This window comes from Vollenhovia emeryi, unplaced genomic scaffold (genome assembly GCF_000949405.1).
Source record: "Vollenhovia emeryi isolate VEMERY1.0 unplaced genomic scaffold, V.emery_V1.0 DF939168.1, whole genome shotgun sequence".
Taxonomy (NCBI): domain Eukaryota; kingdom Metazoa; phylum Arthropoda; class Insecta; order Hymenoptera; family Formicidae; genus Vollenhovia; species Vollenhovia emeryi.
Window position 1 is genome coordinate 376,732 of NW_011967198.1, and position 12,829 is coordinate 389,560.

Below are 12,829 nucleotides of genomic sequence, written 5' to 3' on the forward strand. Positions count from 1 at the left end.
GCTTCTACACAATGCGGTTGCAACGTTTTGAACGGCCGCGAAAAGGGACAACGGTATACGCAATGCATCCTCGCGTGCACTCATCGACTCGTGTCGATCTTCTCGGGCGCGAGCCGATGCGAGATTTGGACCACGGCCTTAACGACGCCGAGGCATTTTTCCTGATGGAACTTAATTGCGTAAACAAGGCTCTATTTATTACGGTAATTCGCGTTGTTGTTGCGGCCGTGCACGTCTCAATCTCATCGCGAGACGCACGTCGTGGGTCCTGGACTTTTATAAGAGGTATATGCCCAACATAATTCGATCGCGTGATCAATTATCTTTCATTAGCGTGACGTTACACAAAGCTCTTACGACTTTTACCTGCACGGAGGGCTCCAAGTTACAATTAAAATAGACCAGAGACTCTCGAACAATGCGATCTCCTTCAACGAGGCTTTAAACGCGACAATCTCTTCACCTTTAACGCTCGATCAGTTATCTTGAGATAATTTCATAATCAAGTCCGAGAGTCTAATAATCGGACCGTTGATCTCGCGAGTTATTTTTTGTCCGCACTTTTCTCTATCCTTTAAACCCCGCTTATTTTCACCTCGCGATTCGCTCTGGCGACCTCTCGAGTTTCACTTTTCTGCAACTTCAACGAGGGTTACGACTCGACCTTACAGCACGGCAGGGTGCATATTGTGTGCACCTGTCGCTTAACCTAAGAGAGAAAAAAATTCTCCCGGCTCGTTGCCCGTCCCCCCCCCTCTCTCTCTCTCTCTCTCTCTCTTGCTCCTCTCCTTCGCTCCCGTGACGTTCACTCTCGTTCGCTCGCCGCATTTGGGCAGAACATTTTCCGTGGACGAGCACGATGCGTCCAGCGCGCGTCTTTGAATCGCGGTAGTGTGTCATTCTAAAAATAGAGAGAGGTTGAAATGAGAGGGAAGCTAAGACGCGGGAGAACGAGAGGTGGCAGGACGAGAGGAGAGGCATGGAGGCAGAAGGAGAGTGCACGAAGAGGCAGAAGAAGAGAGCGAGGCGCGGAACGAGATGGAGTGAGACGGAAAGGGTACCTCCATAGTCTCGGTCGTGAACCCGAGGAACGACCTCGGTGAAACGTCGGGTAAAGAGAAACGAGCAAGAGAGAGAGAGAGAGAGAGAGAGAAAGAGAGCGGGTTAGACGAGAACGTTGAGAGGAGGAGAAAAGGCGGGATGGAATCGCGGGAGAATGACGCGAAGAGAGAATGGACGGGGAGGGAGATTAAATTAAACAGCGCGAAGGGCCTCGAAGGCGATTACTGCGAACGCGACCCGGCGCGGCCTACAAAAATTTTGCTCGCGATTTCGAGTTTCGCGCCGCCTCGAAAACGGAGAGAGAGAGAGAGAGAGAGAGAGAGAGAGAGAGACGGAGGAGCGGGCGAAGATGCGCGAGATCGCTCGCCGCTTTCTAATTTTGAACCCTCCGCGTCGCGCCGGTTTACGACGTGATCGGACCGCGGCCACCGTGTGCCCCTCTGTTTATAAACTCTTACGGGCCGGCGATGTGTGTACGCAGCGCTGGAATTTGTCAAATTACCGGAGGGAGTTACGCCGCGCCCGGAGTACGGCGGAGGAGAAAGATGTGCGTTCATTAAAATAAAACGGCGTAAATGAGGCGCGAGGCGCTATACCCCTGGGATAGCTTTCTATATTTAATTCCGCCCGATGTGCAACCCGAATTAGCACGGGCGATCTTTTAATTATGAACCGGAGAGCGAGAACTTTCGAATAAATAGCGTAACTATGTTGGTACCCCACTTGGTCCCCGATGAGGCCTCGGCTTGGGGTTTGTTGCTCGAGATATTTAACGCTGGGTACAAAAGCGGTTATAAATAACGACTTTTCGCCCGGGTCAGAGTATTCTTCCACAGTTTTGGATTTCATATTTTGAAAGTGCATGCCGTCGCAGAAGCTTAAACGCGACGTCGCGGAATGGCTAATAATAGGAGGGTTGGCTTGCCGGCCAACAACACCGGTCCGCAGTCACGACCGAGTTCTATAGAGGCGTAACTTCCGTTAATATCGCGACGGACTTGGTGCTCCTGGTGCGTCTTGGTGGCCCGCACATCCGCGTATGAGAATATTAAGGCGACACGCATTCCACTGCGACGGTTTCCGCGATTTCGTAAGCGGCGACTCGAGAGAGAGAGAGCGAGAGAGAGAGAGAGAGAGAGAGAGAGAGAGAGAGAGAGAGAGAGAGCGCAGCGCGCGCGAGAGATGCGTACTAAATGTGGCAACGGAGCTCCGAAAATACGACGCTCCGAAATATCACGCTATTATCAAAAAGAAACGTGTTATCCGTCGTCAAAATGTCTGCTTCACAAATACCCTGGCGAAAATTTTAAGCGCGAGATGATGTTTATTTATGAAGAATTTTCTCGCTAGTTACATTATTTATAAAGAGTTTTATCGATGGTTACACCGTTTGGAAGTACGTTACAAACACCTGGTTAACTCTTCACTGACAATAACATTTTGCAAACGTTAAGAAAACTATAATGGCAACGTTTGACATTGTATCATTAAACGCAATTTGAACACGTGTAACCGTGAACATGTCATAAACAACTTCATGTTTAAATTTATATCTCACAAACAATTCAGTAAATGTTTCTAAGCTGAAATAAAACATTGACTCAACATTTCAACAAACTTCCTATAAACTTTTAATAAACATATTATTTTCGCCAGGACGTTCTTGTGGGACAAATATAAAAAGGGGAAGTAAGGGAAGTCCAGGTTCAAACCCTGGCTGAGGTAATATTTTTCGCAATAAATTTTCTGTATTAAAACACTGGCCGGTTAGTGCCGGCCAAAAAGCTTGATTATTAACTCTATTTGTTCAAAGAACTTGATGTCTACGATAAACTGTAACGTATTTACATTTGTGCGATTCACTTGCTCAATTTATCGTTCGGCTTTTCAATTCGCGAATTCAATTAACGTGGACGAGTGCGATGAAATATGCGCGGGCGGTCATGCCGCGGTTACTGCTTTTTCGTCACACGATATGTCCCCGCGCAACGACATGTATCATCGCCCGAAGAATTAATTGCCTGAAAATATCGCGGTAACAAACTTCGTCGAGCATTACTGGACCGGCCCAGAAGTTGCCCAACAGGCACGTTGTATGTCCGCCCGACCGTGATCTTGCACGATCACTCGCGCGGGCTTTATTTTGCATAACCAATAAACCGGCGCTACTTGATCGAGTGGCAGATGGTTTGCCGTACGCGCGTACCTGAAGAGCTTTCCTTGCACGCCGATACGGAGAAAGTCAAGTGCGCGGGTCGAGGAGATTCGCGTTCATGTGCTCATATTATATGTCGAATAGAAAACGGATGATATGGAGATATAAATCGCCGTGGCCAGCGATTACGAGTGATTAGAAAAATCGCAAGTGTGGCAAAGTCCATACAGGAACTGTAAAGTATTTAAACATAAAAGTTTCAACCTTTGAGAACGCCTGATAAAAGTTCGGCCTTTATGAGGTTGACCTTGATATCGATACGTGTAATTTATATTTGACGAGAATACGATCGTATTTTTGTGCTTTAACACGAGGAAAATGCCGTTTCATCGAAATAAATATCGTTTTTATTACGTCGATTAAAACGTTAATTTATTTTATTACGTCGCTTAAAACGTTAATTTGACACGCAGCCTCTTATATTTTTTCGCTCCGCAGTAGCGAGGCCTGAAGAATTTTTATTTCGTCTCGCACTTTCTAGCTCGAAATTACATAGGAAAACCGGTTGGCTCATAAGTGTTATTTATCGATCCTACATTTCGCGTTCCCGTTGCCCAGTTTCATCTTTGTATTAATTCGCAGTCACCTATAAATTCATACGCTCTTTTTGCGCGTGCGAGAAAGGGAAAAGAGGTTGAGAGAAGAAGAGCTTATTTTCTTATTATTCCAGTTTCTTTCTTACAAAAGTAGTAAGGATTAGAAGTGTTAGGCGTCGAAGTATAAAAGAAATTACATACAGAATTATCGCAATAACGGCTCTCCGATTTGCTCCCTCAGTGCCGCTTAAGTGTACAGTAAAATGCGCATTTTTAATTACACATTTCTAAAGGCCTGTGTCCGCGATACTAGAACTTGGTCTCTCAGTGTGCAAGTTGATTGGCCACACATTTCTCGGTACTAGAACTTGGACCAAGTTCCAGCATCGTAGACACGGGCCTCTAATGATCCTGATTCACTCCCTGACGATCTAAAACGACCGAAACTCCTTCCAGGTGTCCGCGGTGCGATCGCGCGAGGGACCACGATGGCGGAGGTGGCGACGAAGAAATCGATCAATGTAGTAAGTAGCAAGAAGAGCGAGGTGTGCGGTGTTCAGTCTAACAACGGTTTGATTGATTTGGATGATCTAACCGCGAGTAACACCCAACTAATCTCGTTGTGCGACGACGACGATCTTGTGCTCACAAACAATACGCGTAACGAGCGCGAGAACGACGACAAGAGCCTGCAGGAGTTAATAGAGAGCGAGCTGGCGCTGAGGATCTGCTCGAGCAGCAACGACGACGAGGCCGTCGAAGAGACCGAGAACGTCGTCGCCCAACCGGAGACGATCAAGAGGATCGTCCTGGACCGCCGGCAGGATCCCGTCGACATTAACGCAGAGTTCATAGCGGCCGAGAGCGAGCACCACTCTGTGACCGAGGAGCCGTACGGTCACCGGAACGGTCACGTGTCCCCGCACGTCAACGTCGAGGCCGCGAAACCGGAACCGGTGCGCTTCCACGACGAGGAAGAGGATCGGGCGTTCGTCGAGCAACCGAAAGCCGACGTCGCGCCGGTAATTATTCAGAAAACGAACGAAGGCGATCAGGAGTCGAGCCGCGACGTAGCTGTCCATGCCAACAACGATAGCGAAGAGCGTCGGGCGATCGTCGAGGAAGCCGTGTCGCCCACGGATGATCCGGACTCTGGCAATGTCACGAGCGACCTCGTCGACGGATCGTGCTCCCGGTCTTTCCCGATTCCCGCGAGTCGTCCCGCAGATAAATACCAACGGGAAGAGGAGCTCGTGCGGATGTCGGACGACACGGATCCGCTTCGCAACGACGTCGAAGAGGAAAGGAAGAGCGCGGACGTCGATACTCCGGACACGTGGACCGAGCAGGCGCCACTTTCGGACGGCCAGCAGGCCGGTCAGTTCTCCGACAACTTCGACGAGACTTCGCTCTGTCCGCAGGATCGAAGCCTCGAGGAATGGAAATCCCCGTCGACGAATGAAGAGTCTTCCACAAACGAACATATCGATACGCTTAACGATTCCTATGGGGACAATCGCGTTGAGGAGATCCCGGCGTCGCTGAACCGCCGGGACAAATCGCCCTCCGAAACCCTCGAAGACGCCGACTCGAAGCTGGAGGATTCTCGTCTCTCCGACGACGGCGTCGTCAGCCAGTCCGATCTGTCCAGCACGCAGGAATTTCTCGACACGGAACGCCGCGTGCTGGGCGAGGAAGCCGAGCAGGAGACACCGCGGATCGTGGTGTCGTCGGAGATCGGCGACTCGCGGGCGACGCCGGGGTCGATCCCCGAGAACGAGTCGCCGGAGTGTCTCGTCGCGGAGGACGCGCAGAATCCGGTGGACGAGTCCTCGAGCGAGTTCTCGGCGTCGGACTCGACTTTCATCGAGAAGACCGAGGTCGTGGTGTCGGACACGAGCGTGACGATCTTCTCGGAGACGAGGCGGCTCGTCGCCGAGCAGATCGGGAATCTCGACTCGTGGACCACGGTCGAGGAGGCCACGAAGCCGGCGGAATGCGGCGGTGACGTTAACGACGCGATGACGGGCGATAATGAGGGAAAGCAAGACGATTGCCTCGCACCCTCGTCCCCCCGCGCGCCCCTGGCCACGCCGGACGAGACGGAGACGAGCGATGTTTCTAACGCCTGCGACGTAAGTGTGCTTTTTTCGTGAATTAACTCGACGTTGGACGACGAAAGAGAGAGAAGACGGCCCGAGGGAAAGGCTCGAGAACCGGCGTGGAGTCACGCTCGCGTCTGCATAAATCGAGACCTCGCACTCGCGACTATTTTCACGGTAAAATTAATTAACGACCGTGTCACTGCCGGTAAATTTTGTGACGACGACGCGTACGTCGTGTATATATTTCTCACGAATATAAAGCCTTGAGAACATTCACAGCCTCGAATGAGAGCGCGAGCACTTTCCTTCGAGTCGCCGCATTCGTTCGTGCAGGTAGGATAATGTAATTTGTTCCTGCGAACTCATCGAGATAATTAAATGCCTGATTTGCCCCGTTTCTTTTCTTCCTTTCGCAAACGTCGCGAGTGACAGCGTCGTTGCACCTCTCGAAAATTAATCGTTTCCTGTGTGGTGTTGCTTATCGCCGGCAATTGCCGATCGAGTCCCGCGGTACAGTTCCGTGCGTCGTAACGTTCCGACTTTACACACAATTCAGATTATATAATTTATGCGCCGCGATATCGATAGGGGTTGCTTCGCGCTTGTGACGTAAAGCCGCGAACGTTCGTTCGGCGCGGAGAAACGCCGTCCCGGGCTCACTCATATTCCGTTGCGCAAGAGAAATACACGCGCCATAACTTAACAGCGTTCAGGTTGTTGCTTGCGTCGGATAATTCCTGCGAGCGCATTGTGGATCCGATCCTCCTAGCAATTTCTGCAAGACTAATTGCGCCATCGCTCTAACTCCTACGCATGCTTTTACACGTTGGGGGCGATTAATCTCGTTTATCCTTGTTTTTTCTCAACAGCCTCCAGCCTCCAGGTAAGGGATTCTCGCGAGTGCCCCCGCGGGTACTCGGGTAATCCGCGGTTATCGACGGGCTAAGTTTAGCAAATTTATGTCCCTCTTGCTATTTATAGCGGCGCGAGTCGCCAAAGGAGCAGCCGAACGCCGTCGATTTATTCGACTCGAACTTTCCAACCCTCGTATCTCGAGCAATCGGGAACAAAGTCCGAGTGAGAGTTGATAATTGATTCTCCACTCTCGCACGATCGTCCATCTGTTTTCGCGCGCGCAGCACTTCCGCGCGACCGGCGGGCCTCTCGACGTTGCTCGACGTGCCTTTCGCAACAACTCATTACTCGCGAAAACGCGAGCGTGCATTATCTACCTTTATCTCCTCGATACCCTCGAAGGTGCACCCTTCTAGCCGATCAGCAGCGCGTGACGATCGCGCACGCTCACAAATCTCATGCAAATGCAAGACCTGCGGTCACAACGGAAGCCGGCTTATCGCCATATGAATTCCATATTAACCCGCGCTCGTAGCGCGACGACTCGGCCGAGGACGCTCGATTCTCCAAAAGCTCGAGACGCCGTTTAATCCGTAATTGGCAACAGTCGCTTAAACGTACTCTGGGCAATCCGCTTGATAATTATATCCGCGAGCGATTTACTTCCATCGCGGTTTTCTACCTCCATTACCTGTAAATACGGTGTGGATTTAAGATAATGGCCGTTTTTCGTGATTAATTTGACCGCTGGCACGGTAAACGGCAGAAAGAATGCGAAACGGGACAATCAGCGATCGTATATCCGCGCGTAAACAATTACTTTGCTCGCCGACGCCGAATCGTGCCTGGGAAATTAGATCGTGAAATTATGTTATTTAAGATATCGATAAAAAATTAATCGGAGGCGAGGCTGAGCCACAAGGCCCGCTCGCCTCGAGAGACGGATGTCGCTGGTTAAGGGCTGGCCCAGGATCGAGGTCGCGCCAAAGTCGATCGTATACGTCCGCGCGATACAACCTCTTAACGGCGTCCACGATCCTCCTCGGCCGCTTCCCCCTGGAACATTCCTCGCTTCGCGGCACGGTTCTGCTCGCCGAGCAGCGGAGAGCCCGAGCTCTCTTACCTGGCCAACCGGCTCCACGTGCCCCGGTGGAAACGACCAATCGTTGCCGGCCGGGGAAGCCACACGCTGCGTGCCACGCTTTGGAGAGCATCGAGTTTCCTGAACCCGTTACGAGACGCACGCTCTCCGCGGGAGAAGCGAGGCTACGGCACCTCAGACATCTCTGTGGCACCACGCAGCGCGGTTGTTCGTTCACGTCCCGAGGACCGTTCTCGAGGATGATCATCGATCAGGTACGACCTGGACGACGGTCGGCCCGAGCCCATCCGCTGGTGCAGGGTCGCGATAAACCTGAGTGTGAGCGGGGGAGATGTGCGCACCAGACGACACGGTCGTTGAACAAGAACATTCGCCTTTTTTCCTTCGGTCTCTCCCTGTATTCCTCTTATTTCTCTCTCTCTCTCTCTCTCCCTCCCCCCTCTCGTCTCTCTCTCTCTCTCTCTTTCCACGCTGCTCCCACTCTCGCTTTGGTCGCCGACCGTCTCGTTCGCGCTTCAAGCACTGGCGGCTCTTTCTTTCTCCTTCTGTCCTTCGTCGGCTTTCGTCGACCCCGTTGCCAAGGTGGACGCGCGTTCGTCATTCTGAGTGCGTGGCCGGTGCCGGTGCTAGAGGCTGCTCGGACCAGCGTCGGATAAATCGGAGGAGGAAGGTCCGGACGCCGCGCGTCTTTCGAGTGATATAAGTTGCGAACCGGTGGTGACGTGATCGGGATTGCTTTCACGAGAAAGTTCTCGGCGAGTACCGTGGGGAACGTCGGAAGCGACTGTCTTCCGGTTTCTCGAGACAAGGCGAACATAATCGAGGTATAGCGCAGACTCGAAACTTCGCTTTTGTGCCTCGGAGTGCGCGTAAGTACGGGTGGAGTACCATAAACCGCTGGTGGTCGCAGAGAAATTGTTACGAGCTCCAATTGTTCGGAAGGACCTTGAGAGAGGATTGGGAAGTGTGCCAGGATTATTCTCAAGAGCGGTGATTTGCGGAGCGTGTTTCGCGCGACTTGTCCCAAAGTCGCTTTAAATTTCCTCATTGTTAAACATTTAAAGTAAGAAGACTCGGGGGGGGAAAAAGTCTCGCCGGCTTATCGCTTCATCTTTCCCGTTGAACAAAGGTTTATCGTAGACGTTCGCCAAAGGTATTCGTCGAATTCGAATACTTTGAACGTTCAATTCTCATCCCACCGCGAAATTGTCCAGAGACTTCATCGACTGCGCTCCTCGCAAAGGACCGCGCGATTTAATTTGTTACTTCGGAGCACTAGTATTTCTGCAGATTATTTCGAATATTCGATTTTTCCAGCTTCAGTGTTTTTATTGGCCATATCTGGCATTTTTAATAATACAGAAAATTCACTGCGAAAAATGTTACCTGGACTTCCCTACTCTCTAGGCGGGCGTCTCACCAATTCGACCACCGAGGCATGTGGTAATATTTGTCGCAATAACAATATAAAGATGGTATCTTCGCGTCTATTTTCTTATATTTTCCATCTAATTATCATATCAATTCGCACTGGTTAATTTCGGGTAGTGACGCAATCGCGCCGTGCCGATTGCTGGCCGCTGGATAATTAATAGTCGAACGCTGCGGCCGGGATCGCGCGTTATGTCGCGCCTTGCGCTACGCTGGCACCATATTCCGTTCCGGAATATTGCTTTCCGCGCGCGCGGCTTATCGGCAATCTTCCTTGTTGGACGGCCATGCCTGTCGAGCAATCACGCCATCGCGTATAAATCGTTGAGGCCATGAAAACTTGACGCTCTTATCAGTCGTCTCTGATACCCGCGTCCGAAACGTGGCCGTCGTGGCTTCCGCGTCCCGAACTCGGGCCGAGTCGCCGTGCGGGGCGATGGAAGGAAACGCGTTTGTCGCTTCTCCAATTTGTAATCCCGGTTTTTATTTCCGACCCTCCGTCTTTTCTCTCCGCCCGCATTCTTCGTCCTGCGCTATTCTCTCGGTAATTATTCCGTTGCCTCGTATCGCGTTTTATCGTGGACGCGAGGCACGGATTATTGCCGGCCGGGCAATTATGAGTCGGGCCGAGAATCACGTAGGCGAACGACGTTTTAATTGCGGCGTGCGATATCGGGCTAGTTTCGCTCGCGGACGAGGCCGCGCGGTTAAACAAATATTCCGCTTGAAATCTCGCCTTTCTAACGCGCGGATGATCGCGTTACGCACGCTCACGTACGTCTCGAATAACGAGACCGAACGGGACGGGATGAAGTGCGCAGATTTTGGAGCGGCAATCTGTTTGGTAACGCAACGGAAACGTTCAAGTCTCGCTCCACCGTGAAATCGTCCAGAGACTTCGTCGACTGCGCGCTCCTGGCAGAAAAACCGTGCGATTTGTTGTTTCTTCAGCGCGCCTACCGACTCGCGTCAGTCTAGCTTTCGTTCTCCACACGTATTAGCCCGTAATAGTTTAATAACCGCGGTTTTATGCGCGTCGAACGCGAAATTCGCAAAAATGCGCCTGCGCGTGAAAGAACGACGAAGATTTATCTTCCACGGTGAAGAGCGCCGGCTGAGCATCGGGAGGCGAAGATAACGTAATGGGCGCGCTAATGTTGCTCTCTTCGCTGCCGTGGGCTTTTACATTCGACGGGAATACCGCGTTACGGCACCGTGAAATCGATATTATTGCTTGCAAATCGTGTTCGTTAGGCGAACGCAAACTTCCGCGTCGGACCGCAGAGACCGCGTTTCACCTACCCCGGCGTGCGCAGTAAAGACCATTGAATCCCAGGCGGCACAATGGCGCTCAATCTAGTTCTCCCGAGTCTGTGCGCCTTTCTCGAAGACCGCGTGGCCGCCCACGCCGGTTCGCGAAAGAGACGTTCGGTCGCGAAGAGATCACCCGAGCTTCGTTCCTGATCGTCGAGACGCGGGAGAACTTGAACGCGTCGTGAAAAATGACCCCGGACGTAACGTATGCATCTCTTTTCTGTTCCCGTCGCAGAGCGAGAGCCGCGAGGAAACAGTGACCACGAGCTCCAACGTGGTGACCTCCTCGAAGGGCGGGACCAAGACGAAGAAGAAGAAGATCGAGGGCGTCGCTGGAAACGATGCCACCTCGCCGAACCTTACGCCGCGCACAAAGAAAACCAAGAAGAGCAAGAAGAGCGATCTCGAGAAGGAGAACATCTCCGTGGTGAGTTATAAATCGTTTTGATAGACGCGCACGTGTGCGCACGGGATGTCCCGCAGCTATCCTTTCACCGGTACGTGTTCTCTAACTGTCGTAGCGTCTCGTCTGGATGAAAATTTCATGTCAAATCGAGACGTCCCGTATAACTAGTAGGCCCACTCTATCAGTTCTTGGGTTTTGCGTCGATCCCTTCTGCGCATCCGTCATTTTTTTCTGGCACAACCAATGAGACCATGGTGTAAAGATACAAGGTGAAACATTGCGCATGTAACCAATTTTTGGGGCAAATTGTTCATTGAATCTTCCTGCATTCAACCGCAATGATTTGCAGTTTGAAGGTTAAGATAAATTTCTGATTGGTCAATTCGGTAGTTTTGACCACCTCTGATTGGTTGACACTGCGCATCCACCAGATTGCTTCACCTTGTATGGCGGAAACCACGTGATCGGAAGGAGAAGATCAAAGGGCCGACAGAGAGTGGGCATACTAGTTATACTACAACCAGAAAAAAGGTTAAAGCACACGATGCTATTTTTCTTACTGGATTAGTCACGAGATTCAATCAGGATTTAGCCTTAAGTCACCTGATCTAAAACTCCGCATCTTTATTCTGCCGTCCTAACCATGGAGTCTGTATAAATTTTTTATTCAATATTTTGCAATAATGGCGGCCCATGTTTGGTGACGTAATCAAGTCTAGTTCAGTCTCCTTATACAGACTCCATGGTCCTAACTTAGAAAACAGTATCTCCCAAATTGTTAGTTTCGAGAAAACGCGCATTTAAATTCTTATAGCTAGGCCACCACGAAAAAGTGTATTAATTCTGAAGTGAATTCTGTATATTAAAATATTTCTCCTCGATTTAAATAATTTTACATTGCGATGACATTTTTTTTTAAAAGAGTAGTAAATTGGTGGTTGCTGCTTTTTAGTGAAGTATGTCATTTTGACTCATCTTGAGAACTAACTACACAAAAGAGCAGTTAACAATGGCTGAAAAATGGAGATACTGCTTTTTAGATTAGGACAGCAGTATTGGTTCTCGTAAGCAATCCAGTAGGAAAAATGGTATCGTGTGCCGTTGACTTTAGTTAGGTTAAACAAATAAGATACGTCGAAATGACATTTCTTTGAATCTACTAAATTTGTATTTACTTCTACTAAAACGTTTGCTAGATTTAAAGAAATAAATATGAATTCTCTTAGAAACTCCAGTCTCAGTCAAATCAACTTTTGGTTAAAGTAAAGAAATCATTTCTTTTTTAAATTAAATAAAAGTCTAGTAAGGTCAAAATTTAAGCAAAGTTTGATTTCCAACAAACTTTTTTCTGGCTGTATGGTATAGTATATCAAATCGAATTAAACTTCAATCAAAAGAACTGCACTGCTGCGAACACGTAGAAGCCCCGTCGTCATTATCGGTACGTCGGCATATTTTCCCTTTCTAAAGTTTTGGAGTGAAAACGGAACCGTGGAGTGAAACATTCGCTCTATTGGAGTAAACATTCGCTCCAGCGGAGTAAACATTCGCTCCAGCGGAGTGATTATTGTATTGAATTTTACTCCATGGTTCTGCCTTCACTCCGAAAGCTTCGGAGAGAGAGTGCAGTGAAAACGATTTACTTCTCAGATCGGTGGAAGGCTCGGTGAATGCACCAAGTCGCTCCGGGACATCTCGCGTCACGCGGCTACACCGTATCTGCTAATCCGCTACATTCTGCATTGGCTATCGATAAGGCGTATATGTGTCAACGCGATTTTTTTTATTCGCCGATACACGTCC

General features: G+C 50.1%; 1 protein-coding gene across 8 annotated transcripts in view; it reads left to right on the forward strand.

Moving 5' to 3' along the window:
- The first annotated feature begins 4,344 nt into the window (after window positions 1-4,344).
- The window catches only part of LOC105564096 (LIM domain and actin-binding protein 1), a 35,123-nt gene continuing 26,638 nt past the window's right edge, over window positions 4,345-12,829 (forward strand). For all 8 annotated transcript variants that reach the window (XM_012016209.1, XM_012016211.1, XM_012016213.1 and 5 more), the window contains exons 1-2: window positions 4,345-5,948; window positions 10,856-11,047. In XM_012016209.1, coding sequence (XP_011871599.1) covers window positions 5,073-5,948; window positions 10,856-11,047 — 1,068 coding nt within the window. In that variant the 5' untranslated portion in view covers window positions 4,345-5,072. The remainder of the gene's footprint in view (window positions 5,949-10,855; window positions 11,048-12,829) is intronic.